Below are 12,164 nucleotides of genomic sequence, written 5' to 3' on the forward strand. Positions count from 1 at the left end.
TAGGTTTCTTGCTAAACCATAGTTCATACGGTGTCATCTCAAACGGATTTAGATGATGCCCTATTTAACGTGAATGTAGCCGTCTCTAATGCATAACCCCAAAACAATAGCGGCAAATCTGTAAGAGACATCATAGATCACACCATATCAAATAAAGTACGATTACGACGTTCGAACACACCATTACACTGTGGTGTTCCAGGTGGCGTGAGTAGTGAAACTATTTCACATTGTTTTAATTGAAGACCAAACTCGTAATTCAAATACTCTTCTCCACGATCAGATCGTAGAAACTTTATTTTCTTGTTACGATGATTTTCCACTTCACTCTGAAATTCTTTGAACTTTTTAAATGTTTCAGACTTATGTTTCATCAAGTAGATATACTCACATCTGCTCAAATTATCTGTGAAGAACAGAAAATAATGATACCTGTCGCGAGCCTCAATATTCATCGGACCACATACATCAGTATGTATGATTTCCAACAAATCTGTTGCTCGCTCCATTGTTCCGAAGAACGGAGTCTTAGTCATCTTGCCCATGAGGCATGGTTCGCAAGCATCAACTGATTCATAATCAAGTGATTCCAAAAGCCCATCAGCATGGAGTTTCTTCATGTGCTTTACACCAATATGACCTAAACGGCAGTGCCACAAATAAGTTTGCACTATCATTACTAACTTTGCATCTTTTGGTTTTAATATTATGTTTATGTGTATCACTACGATCGAGATCCAACGAACTATTTTCATTGGGTGTGTAACCATATAAGGTTTTATTCATGTAAACAGAACAACAATTTATTCTCTTACTTAAATGAATAACCGTATTACAATAAACATGATCAAATCATATTCATGCTCAACGTAAACACCAAATAACACTTATTTAGGTTCAACATTAATCCCGAAAGTATAGGGAGTGTGCGATGATGATCATATCAATTTTGGAACCACTTCCAACACACATCGTTACTTCACCCTTAACTAGTCTCTATTTATTCTGCAACTCCCGTTTCGAGTTACTAATCTTAGCAACTAAACTACTATCAAATACTGAGGGGTTGCTATAAACACTAGTAAAGTACACATCAATAACATGTATATCAAATATACTTATGTTCACTTTGCCATCCTTTTTATCCGTCAATCACTTGGGGTAGTTCTGCTTCCAGTGACCAGTCCCTTTGCAGTAAAAGCACTTAGTCTCAGGCTTAGGATCAGACTTGGGCTTCTTCACTTGAGCAGCAACTTGCTTGCCGTTCTTCTTGAAGTTCCCCTTCTTCCCTTTGCCCTTTTTTTGAAACTAGTGGTCTTGTCAACCATCAACACTTGATGTTTTTCTTGATTTCTACCTTCATTGATTTCAGCATCACGAAGAGCTTGGGAGTTGTTTCCGTTATCCCTTGCATATTATAGTTCATCACGAAGTTCTACTAACTTGGTGATGGTGACTAGAGAATTCTGTCAATCACTATCTTATCTGGAAGATTAACTCCCACTTGATTCAAGCGATTGTAGTACCCAGACAATCTGAGCACATGCTCACTAGTTGAGCGATTCTCCTCCATCTTTTAGCTATAGAACTTGTTGGAGACTTCATATCTCTCAACTCGGGTATTTGCTTGAAATATTAACTTCAACTCCTGGAACATCTCATATGGTCCATGACGTTCAAAACTTCTTTGAAGTCCCGATTCTAAGCCATTAAGCATGGTGCACTAAACTATCAAGTAGTCATCATATTGAGCTAGCCAAACGTTCATAACGTCTACATCTGCTCCTGCAATAGGTCTGTCACCTAGCGGTGCATCAAGGACATAATTCTTCTGTGCAGCAATGAGGATAAACCTCAGATCACGGATCCAATCCGCATCATTGCTACTAACATCTTTCAACACAATTTTCTCTAGGAACATATCAAAATAAACACAGGGAAGCAACAACGCGAGCTATTGATCTACAACATAATTTGCAAAATACTACCAGGACTAAGTTCATGATAAATTTAAGTTCAATTTAATCATATTACTTAAGAACTCCCACATAGATAGACATCCCTCTAATCCTCTAAGTGATCACGTGATCCAAATCAACTAAACCATGTCCGATCATCACGTGAGATGGAGTAGTTTCATTGGTGAACATCACTATGTTGATCATATCTACTATATGATTCACGCTCGACCTTTCGGCCTCCGTGTTCCGAGGCCATATCTGTATATGCTTGGCTCGTCAAGTATAACCTGAGTATTCTGCGTGTGCAACTGTTTTGCACCCGTTGTATTTGAACGTAGAGCCTATCACACCCGATCATCACGTGGTGTCTCAGCACGAAGAACTTTCGCAACGGTGCATACTCCGGGAGAACACTTCTTGATAATTAGTGAGAGATCATCTTAAAATGCTACCGTCAATCAAAGCAAGATAAGATGCATAAAAGATAAACATCACATGCAATCAATATAAGTGATATGATATGGCCATCATCATCTTGTGCTTGTGATCTCCATCTTCGAAGCACCGTCGTGATCACCATCGTCACCGGCGCGACACCTTGATCACCATCGTAGCATCGTTGTCGTCTCGCCAATCTTATGCTTCCACGACTATCGCTACCGCTTAGTGATAAAGTAAAGCATTACAACGCAATTGCATTGCATACAATAAAGCGACAACCATATGGCTCCTGCCAGTTGCCGATAACTTGGTTACAAAACATGATCATCTCATACAATAAAATTTAGCATCATGTCTTGACCATATCACATCACAACATGCCCTGCAAAAACAAGTTAGACGTCCTCTACTTTGTTGTTGCAAGTTTTACGTGGTTGCTATGGGCTTAAGCAAGAACCAATCTTACCTACGCATCAAAATCACAACGATAGTTTGTCAAGTTGGTGCTGTTTTAACCTTCGCAAGGACCGGACGTAGCCACATTCGGTTCAACTAAAGTTGGAGAAACTGTCACCCGCTAGCCATCTTTGTGCAAAGCACGTCGGGAGAACCGGTCTCGCATAAGCGTACGCGTAATGTCGGTCCGGGCCGCTTCGTCCAACAATACCGCCGAACCAAAGTATGACATGCTGGTAAGCAGTATGACTTATATCGCCCACAACTCACTTGTGTTCTACTCGTGCATATAACATCAACACATAAAACCTAGGCTCTGATACCACTGTTGGGGACCGTAGTAATTTTAAAAATTTTCCTACGCACACGCAAGATCATGGTGATGCATAGCAACGAGAGGGGAGAGTGTGATCTACGTACCCTTGTAGACCGACAGCGGAAGCGTTAGCACAACGCGGTTGATGTAGTCGTACGTCTTCACGGCCCGACCGATCAAGCACCGAAACTACGGCACCTCCGAGTTCTAGCACACGTTCAGCTCGATGACGATCCCCGGACTCCAATCCAGCAAAGTGTCGGGGAAGAGTTCCGTCAGCACGACGGCGTGGTGACGATCTTGATATACTATCGTTGCAGGGCTTCGCCTAAGCACCGCTACAATATTATCAAGGATTATGGTGGAAGGGGGCACCGCACACGGCTAAGAATATGATCACGTGGATCAACTTGTGTGTCTAGGGGTGCCCCCTGCCCCCGTATATAAAGGAGCAGGGGAAGGTGCGGCCGGCCAGGAGGAGGGTGCGCCAGGAGGAGTCCTACTACCACCGGGAGTAGGATTCCCCCCTTTCCTAGTTGGAATAGGATTCGGCAGGGGGAAAGAGGAGAGAGAGAGAAGGAAGGGGGGCGCCGCCCCCCTCTCCTTGTCCTATTCGGACTAGGGGGAGGGGCGCGCGGCCCAGCCCTGGCCACCTCTCCTCTCTTCCACTAAAGCCCACTAAGGCCCATATACCTCCCGGGGGGTTCCGGTAACCTCCCGGTACTCCGGTAAAATCCCGATTTCACCCGGAACACTTCCGATATCCAAATATAGGCTTCCAATATATCAATCTTTATGTCTCGACCATTTCGAGACTCCTCGTCATGTCCGTGATCACATCCAGGTCTCCAAACAAACTTCGGTACATCAAAATGCATAAACTCATAATATTACTGTCATCAAAACCTTAAGCGTGCGGACCCTACGGGTTCGAGAACAATGTAGACATGACCGAGACACGTCTCCGATCAATAACCAATAGCGGAACCTGGATGCTCATATTGGCTCCCACATATTCTACGAAGATCTTTATCGGTCAGACCGCATAACAACATACTTTGTTCCCTTTGTCAGCGGTATGTTACTTGCCCGAGATTCGATCGTCGGTATCTCAATACCTAGTTCACTCTCGTTACCGGCAAGTCTCTTTACTCGTTCCGTAATACATCATCTCGCAACTAACTCATTAGTTGCAATGCTTGCAAGGCTTATGTGATGTGCATTACCGAGAGGGCCCAGAGATACCTCTCCGACAATCGGAGTGAAAAATCCTAATCTCGAAATACGCCAACCCAACATTTACCTTTGGAGACACCTGTAGAGCTCCTTTATAATCACCCAGTTATGTTGTGACGTTTGGTAGCACACAAAGTGTTCCTCCGGCAAACGGGAGTTGCATAATCTCATAGTCATAGGAACATGTATAAGTCATGAAGAAAGCAATAGCAACATACTAAACGATCGGGTGCTAAGCTAATGGAATGGGTCATGTCAAGTAGAGGCATACTAGTGACACTCTGTTTGTCTATATATTCACACATGTATTATGTTTCTGGTTAATACAATTCTAGCATGAATAATAAACATTTATCATGATATAAGGAAATAAATAATAATTTTATTATTGCCTCTAGGGCATATTTCCTTCAACCATACCTCAACTTGCACCTCATGTGATGATTTAGTCCCAGGCCAATCACAACTCGCCAATTGACTGCCAAGTGGCTGGACCGGTCAGCGCACGCAGTTTTGCAGAAACCCCCCCTGCCGTTTCCAATTATCAACCCATTCTGTTCTTCAGAGCAGAGCAAACCGTTGGAAAAAAGAGCGCGAATTGTATAGAAGAGGATGTTACGTACCGCACAGCGCGGAGGCGAGGTTGCCGTTGTTGATGAAGTCGCTGACGACGAGCTTCTCGTCGGGCGACCAGTAGTAGGTGCGCAGCTGCACCACGTTGGCGTGCCGCACGCGCCCGACGGCGCCGGCCTCCGCCGCGAACTCCTTGTACCGCTCTGGGGCCGCGGTGCCGCCGCCCAGCCGCCGCACGGCCACCGGCGTCGTCCCGTTGCCCACCACCACACCACCACCTTGTACACGATCCCCTTCCCGCCCTTCCCCAGCACGTATGCCGATGACCGCAGCAGCTCGTCCAGCTCCATTCGGAACCCCTTGTCGATCGCCACCAGCTCCCCGTCCTCGCAGCCGCCTCCACCCCCGGAACCGTTGCCGCGTTTCTTCTCGCCGCCGCCCGCGTCGGACCTGTCCGACGAGTCCCCGCAGGTGTTTTGCGTGCATGCACGGGCAGGCGAAGAGCCCTCGCCCCTCCTCGTCCTCGTCGTCGTCGTCCCCGCGCCGGTCGCGCAGCTTCCAGTATATGTACACCACGATGACTCCGATGAGGGCGACGCCGGCCGCGTCGGCGACCGAGATGAGCACGACGGTACGAATTACTCTACTTGTACATGTGTCATGTGTGTGTGCTCTACTGTACGAAATTCAGAGCTCGAATACAACACTACTCATATTCTGTGATTCACAAATTAATGACCCTAGGAAGGGCATATACAGCAGAATTAGCAGTTTAAAACATGGTATAGAGGCAACGTCGCTGGGCAAAATGCAAAGTAGGGCTTGTGTACTTAACATGCATGTAATCTGAAACATGTTACTCTGCACCTCCTTTCACTGCCTTGTCTCCAAAAACAAATGCATTTAAACGAGAGTGGTAACACGATAAATAAAGACCATGTACGATGACAAGTTTATCAGTGCATAATTCTACAGAACCTGACCAACATTAAGTTGCATTTGCACAACTCTAGAAAACTGCTTGATCAGACACAACTAGGAAATTGCCTAGCAACCAACAGAAACTAACTTAGCCCAGCAACCAACTCTCCAAAAACTGTTTGATGGGACACAATTAAAGTAACTTTAGTCAGGTTCTGTAGTTGATCAATCCTAAGTACTGATAAAATCCTGAAGCTTAGCGCAGCTACCAACATTTCTGTCATAAGCTAGAATTTAACCGAGGTGAGTTCATCAGTCAAAACCGAAAAGGCGAGAATATCAAAGAGTAATGATCCACGGTGCAAAAACAGAACATGCAGTCGATCAATCATGCACACCTTAACAGAACAGAAACAAGATGAACACTGTAATTAAGTTCATGAGCCATAACCGAAAGGGGACTGACAAAGACATTCAGTTAGCAATTTAGCCCGCAGGACACCGCGACCGCCTCCTGCAACTCCAGCACCGCCTGCACGACCTCCAGGGGACTGACAAAACACATAAATATGCAGTACTTCGGAGTATATCATAATAGAAGAACGAAATGATCATTGCAGTGAGTTTGTGGCATCCGGTCCTGTGCCTGATCATCAAACGCTCACGCTTTTCAAACAGAATTCTAACAACTGAACAACATTCCTTATATGCATAGGATGATTCAGAGTAAAAACTGAAAGTGAACTGAGCCATCTAAACAGTAACTGATGCATGCAGGAAAAAGATTAGCACAAGCAACAACATAAGTTGAACAAACAGTCGGAACAGAGCACAAGAAGATCAACCAAATTCGCACCAAAATTCATTCAAGTCGCACTGGATAAGCTAGGCAACAACCATTCGGTGCCACATAATGCAATCAGAAGTACAGAACACAGTGCTCATCTCTCATCCGAACCTCTATTGAACTAAACGACTACCCAAATCACTCATCCAAACCACTAAACACTACTAGCAGTAAATCCTCCATGGCTAGAAACATAACAGAGCAAGATGACTCACGTACGCGTCACTCGGCGAGGCTGGCGAGCTTCTTGGGCTCCATGAAGAGGGAGAGGACGGAGATGGCGATGTCGATGTGCTTCACGGCGAGCGATCCTGCATGCGCGGTACAGGTAGTCGAGTGACTTGCCCACGTCACCGCCCCCGCCTCTGGCTGCCTGACGGGACTTGGCGGTGGCGGTGGCGTCCGGGTCGTCGGAGAGGTCGACCTTGGCGAGGGCCTCGGTGGCGGCCGCGACCGGGTCCGGGTCGTCCCTGTCGGGGCTGCTGTCCGGCTAGGAGGTGGAGGAGTCGGGGGTCTTGTCGGGGACGGGGGCCTTGCCTCTGGCGAGGCACTCGACGCAGCGCGGGATGAAGTGCTCCTCCAACAGCTTGATGGCCATGACACGGTCGAGGGCATGGGCCTGGGATTTGGGGCGGACCGGGAACTGCTGCGTGAGCAGCGCATCGTGGCGTCGGCGTCGGCGTACGCGTCAGAGGTTGGAGGCGAGCTCGCCGAGCGTGGCATCCGCGTCCGCAGCGGTGGCGGTGGGGGCGACGTCGACAGATTTAATTCAGGTGGGGGTGACTGCGGGTTGATAATTGGAAACGGCAGGGGGTTTTCTGCAAAACTGCGTGTGCTGACCGGTCCAGCCAATTAGCGAGCTGTGATTGGCCTGGGACTAAATCATCACATGAGGTGCAAGTTGGGGTATGGTTTGATCAAATTTTGCAACTTTGAGACTAAATCATTACATTGAATACAAGTTAGGATACCTGGGATGCTATTGGCTCATAAATCTTCCAAAATAAACAAGCCATCGCAGTTGCACCGTGCCAGTCCAAACCTTCTTTTGTTTTGACGGGCGCGGGGGGTTGGACGGGCGCGGCGCCGTAAACCGAACCCCGCCGACCGGGGTCAACAGTCCGGTTAGAATGGAAAGTGCGTCCCCTGCCAGCCCAAACAGTACGTACTAGCCACTGGCCGCCTTAACGGCGCCGCGGTGGCGCAAGCGCAACGCGGTTTCTCTCGACCGCACGGCAACCACGCGTACCAACGCCAACACCGACGGGTCAAGAAAGCGGGCAGGGGAGCAAAGCCACCAGCCCACCACACCAGATCACCGCAAGTCCAGGACTCCAGGCTGCGAGGCTGTCACGTCCTGGCTCTCCAACAAGTCCTCCTCCTCCTCCTCCCCTCGCCTCGCCCACCAGTCCACCACGCCATTCCTTACCCTCCAAGCGACGACTGCTCCCCCCTCCGCGCGCGCGCGCGCCAAATCTGTTCACGCCGGGGCACGGGAGGCGCGGCGGCGGCAGGAGACCGGCCGGCGCGCGCGCGCGGGCGGGCGGGCACCGATGCACCACAGGCTATCGCGGGTCGCCCACAGGGTCCTCTGCTGCGGCAGGCAAGCCTCCGGGGACGATCTGTAAGTATACCGACACCAACGCTCTCCCCCCGTCCCCGCTTTCGCTTCGACCTGGGTGGCCTCGTCGGCGAGTTCGGCGGGGCGCGGAGTTCGATCGGCGCGTCGCGTGAGCACCCTCGATTCGAGTTCGCTCGCTCTAACCTGGGTGGGAATTTCGCCGTGCCGCCTTGTCTGGCTAGGTTGTGCTACGCGAGGGTGCCGCCCACGGCGCCCTGGGACGAGTAATTCTGTTGAGGCGCTGCTCAATTTCGCTTTGAAAGAGTCTTGGTCCGGCCTGGTTTGGTTTGTAGGAGCAGCGGCGGCCGGTGAGGCTCGTCGGGACTGGGCAAGTAGATGCTACGGCACGCGATTGGGGGCGAATCTCATCTCCGGAAGGTCCAAAACGTGCTGTGTTAGTTTGGCGTTGGAGGACGCATCTGTCCCTTGTTTAAGCCCTCTTGTCTCTTTGCGATGCTAACAGTTTCGCAATTGTTGTCCCAGACCGAAGCCAAGTGTATTATGCTCACAAATGGACATAGAACGATAATTGGGATGGGATGTTATTTCGATGCAGAGTTCCTCTGATTTTCTGTTCTTGGGAGTTAGGCAGGATTGGTTCAGGAATTAGGAGCACGAGTGAATTGTCATTGGTTGAAAACGGGAACTGACTTGGACCTCTGATTCTGTACCTGGAGAGTTCATGCTCACCGTGTAACTAATGTCTTTGGTTTTTTCAGGAACGACGAGCGGAATGGATCCATCAGGTGGGTGTTCTCGCTGAGGGAGCTCCAGTCGGCGACAAATAGATTCAATTACGACAACAAGATCGGAGAAGGCTCGCTTGGGAGCGTCTACTGGGGACAAGTTTGGGATGGCTCTCAGGTTACTGCTCTCTACATGTTGATCCATTCTATACATTTCCCAATTCCCTTTCCCATGATGGGAAGAAGAATGCCAGCTTTATCGCCTTGATGTTCCTTGCTGTCTAGTTGGGCCAGTAGTTCATTGCTTTACTTGCACAGTTGGGCAAATGCTATTCGATAGCTGCCTAACTAAACAACAACCAACTGTCAGTTATAACTACTTTAGTCTGCTCTGGAACACTGATCTTTGATTGCGTTAGCATTCGTTAGGTAGGATATCCTCTCGTAGGCAGGTCAACTTAGACAACTTGCTACAGGTTTGCAAGTATACATCTGCTGAATAGAAAAAACAATCCAGCACATGCCCTGACTTGGCCCCAACTACTGCGTCACACGTCTGTTTTTTATTAAAGAAATCACTCACTGACCACCCGAAAATAACGTATTTTCAAAGGTGCACCAGTTCTGCTTTTACCAAGTTAACTCTGCTTACACCGATAGTTTTTAGTCAAGTTAATTTTTGATAAATATTTTTGGATGCAGATTGCTGTTAAAAAGTTAAAGAATGCAAGAAATGGGACAGAAATGGAATTTGCTGCAGAAGTCGAATCTTTGGGAAGAGTAAGGCACAAAAACCTCCTGAGTTTGCGTGGATATTGTGCTGATGGGCCTGAACGCATTCTGGTGTATGACTATATGCCGAACTCAAGTCTTTTTGCACATCTCCACGGAACACACTCTTCGGAGTGCCTTCTTGACTGGCGGCGGAGAACATTCATTGCCATTGGTGCTGCTCGGGCTATTGCGTGAGTAAACGTCTTCGTAGTAGCATGACATAGATAATTCTTTCGTTTTTACTTCCGGTAAGCAGTTTGAGATAACCTCATGGGTGCTTTCTTGCAGGTATCTTCACCACCATGAGACACCTCCGATAATCCATGGAAGCATCAAATCGACCAATGTGTTACTTGATTCGGATTTCCAAGCACATGTCGGTGACTTTGGTCTTATGAAGCTCATCTCAGATGAAATAGATCATGATAAGATTATCGGTGAAAACCAACGAGGCTATCATGCTCCTGAGTACGTCATGTTTGGCAAGCCTACAACAGGTTGTGATGTCTACAGCTTTGGCATAATACTTCTGGAGCTCACTAGTGGGAGAAAGCCAGTAGAAAAATCAGGCTCCCAGAAAATGCTCGGGGTCCGAAACTGGATGCTCCCGCTGGCCAAAGAGGGTAGATACGATGAAATCGCGGACTCAAAACTCAATGATAAGTATTCTGAGTCTGAACTAAAAAGGGTGGTGCTGATTGGACTAGCGTGCACACACAGAGAACCCGATAAGAGACCGACGATGCTTGAGGTAGTGTCCCTGCTGAAAGGTGAATCGAAAGAGATGCTTCTGAGGCTTGAAAAGGAGGAGCTATTTAGGCCAGACTCGATGGCTAGTTCCGTCGGAACGACTCCGGAAGGGAGCACCGACTGCATTCTTAAGAATGATGAAGGGCTGGCTAGGGCTTGATGGGTTGGTTGGTACCCTGGACTAGCCCCTAGGTATTGGTAGAGTGGATATTCTTGCTGAATTGGAGCTTGGTCTGCATGGTTTGGCTTGACTGAAATGTATAGGATTGGTTTGTTATTTATGATGAACTCCTCCCTTTTTTGAGAGAGGGGGAGATGTAGAGAGGTGAGTTGGCTTTTTATAGAAAGTGCTTTTTGTGTGCACTGGGTGGAAGGCCCGTATACTCCCCAGATGTTTGGGCATGCTTCATCCTGTTGTCAACTGTGTTGGTTACTCTAAACAAAATTTCCTTCGCATATACTCGTACAACTGAATACAGATGTCTGGATGATCATGCTCTCTCCTTCCTGACAATTAGCCCTCTGCAGGCCAGTTTTCCTGTCTTTGCTTTTGCGGGTTCTTTGTTTTGCAGGATTTTCATGGCTGAGCTTTTGCTCTGTCTGTCTTGCGTGTGTTTGGCGAAAAGAGATGATCATATTCTGTCTGTAAGAAGCTCTGCCTATCCTATTTCCTGCTATCATGTTGTCCTAAGCTAGGCCCAAGCCCTAGCTCATGAGACAGTGACATACTGATCACAGAATTTAGGGTCCATTTTAAACGACTTTCACCGAAACAGTCCAACCTAGGCAGTGAAAAAAGAAAAAGGAAATCATCGCAAAAGGGCTAAAACACTAGCACGTAGAGACATAGGCGTGCTAGAGTCCCTAATAGTTTGTTTCCAACTTCAAATCATTGCGAAAAAAGCCAAATATGATAAGCACCACGCAGAGGGTGCGGCTATGTCTCACTATTTGCCGGCAGTGCAGCGGCCTAGTACTCACATGCTCTTTTTTCACTTTTGTTTATATTTTAAAAATAAAAAAATACATACAGTATATTGCAAAAAGACTAATTTACTTAATTATTTCAAAGTGCTCACGATACACTTAAAAATGTTCATGCAGTTTAAAAAAATCTTCGCCAAACTTTTAGAAAATGTTTGTACAGTTAAAAGAATTATGTTACGTTTAATTAATGTTCACACGTTTCAAACAAATGTATGTGACATTTTTCAAAATACTATTATACAATGTAAAAATTGTTTGTGTAATTCAAAACAAATTCGTACCAATTCAAAAATGTGTACGTTACGTTTAAAAAATTTATTATTATACAATGTAAAAAGATTGTTTGTGTAATTCAAAACAAATTTGTACCATTCAAAAATGTGTATGTTGCATTTTAAAAATGTTATACAATGTAAAAAAGATTGTTCATGTAATTCAAAACAAATTCGTACCATTCAAAGATGTGCATGTTACATTTTAAAAATGTTATACAACGCAAACAAGAATGTTTGTGTAGTGCAAAACAAAATCGTGACATTCAAAAATGTGTATATTATATTTTTTTAAATGTTCATGCGTTTCAGAAATATGTTAT

The 12,164-nt window shown here is 46.6% G+C and overlaps 1 protein-coding gene and 2 pseudogenes across 2 annotated transcripts; 1 reads left to right on the forward strand and 2 right to left on the reverse strand.

The window, feature by feature from the left end:
* Positions 1-4,202: 4,202 nt before the first annotated feature.
* On the reverse strand, positions 4,203-5,600 carry LOC147958304 (receptor protein kinase-like protein ZAR1; annotated as a pseudogene). Its single transcript, XR_015609749.1, has 2 exons — positions 5,034-5,600; positions 4,203-4,938 (listed from the first exon to the last, which is right to left on the reverse strand). The product of XR_015609749.1 is annotated as a receptor protein kinase-like protein ZAR1 (transcript).
* Positions 5,601-6,669: 1,069 nt separating this feature from the next.
* Positions 6,670-7,433, reverse strand: LOC125518420 (uncharacterized; annotated as a pseudogene).
* A 605-nt stretch (positions 7,434-8,038) lies between these two features.
* On the forward strand, positions 8,039-11,040 carry LOC125521016 (PTI1-like tyrosine-protein kinase At3g15890). The gene is made up of 4 exons (XM_048686067.2): positions 8,039-8,375; positions 9,092-9,236; positions 9,761-10,023; positions 10,121-11,040. The coding sequence occupies exons 1-4, from the start codon at positions 8,305-8,307 to the stop codon at positions 10,740-10,742; spliced, it is 1,101 nt and encodes a 366-aa protein (XP_048542024.2). The 5' UTR covers positions 8,039-8,304; the 3' UTR covers positions 10,743-11,040.
* Positions 11,041-12,164: the final 1,124 nt, after the last annotated feature.

Source organism: Triticum urartu, chromosome 7A (assembly GCF_056163025.1).
Source record: "Triticum urartu cultivar PI428250 chromosome 7A, HENAU_Tu73, whole genome shotgun sequence".
NCBI lineage: Eukaryota > Viridiplantae > Streptophyta > Magnoliopsida > Poales > Poaceae > Triticum > Triticum urartu.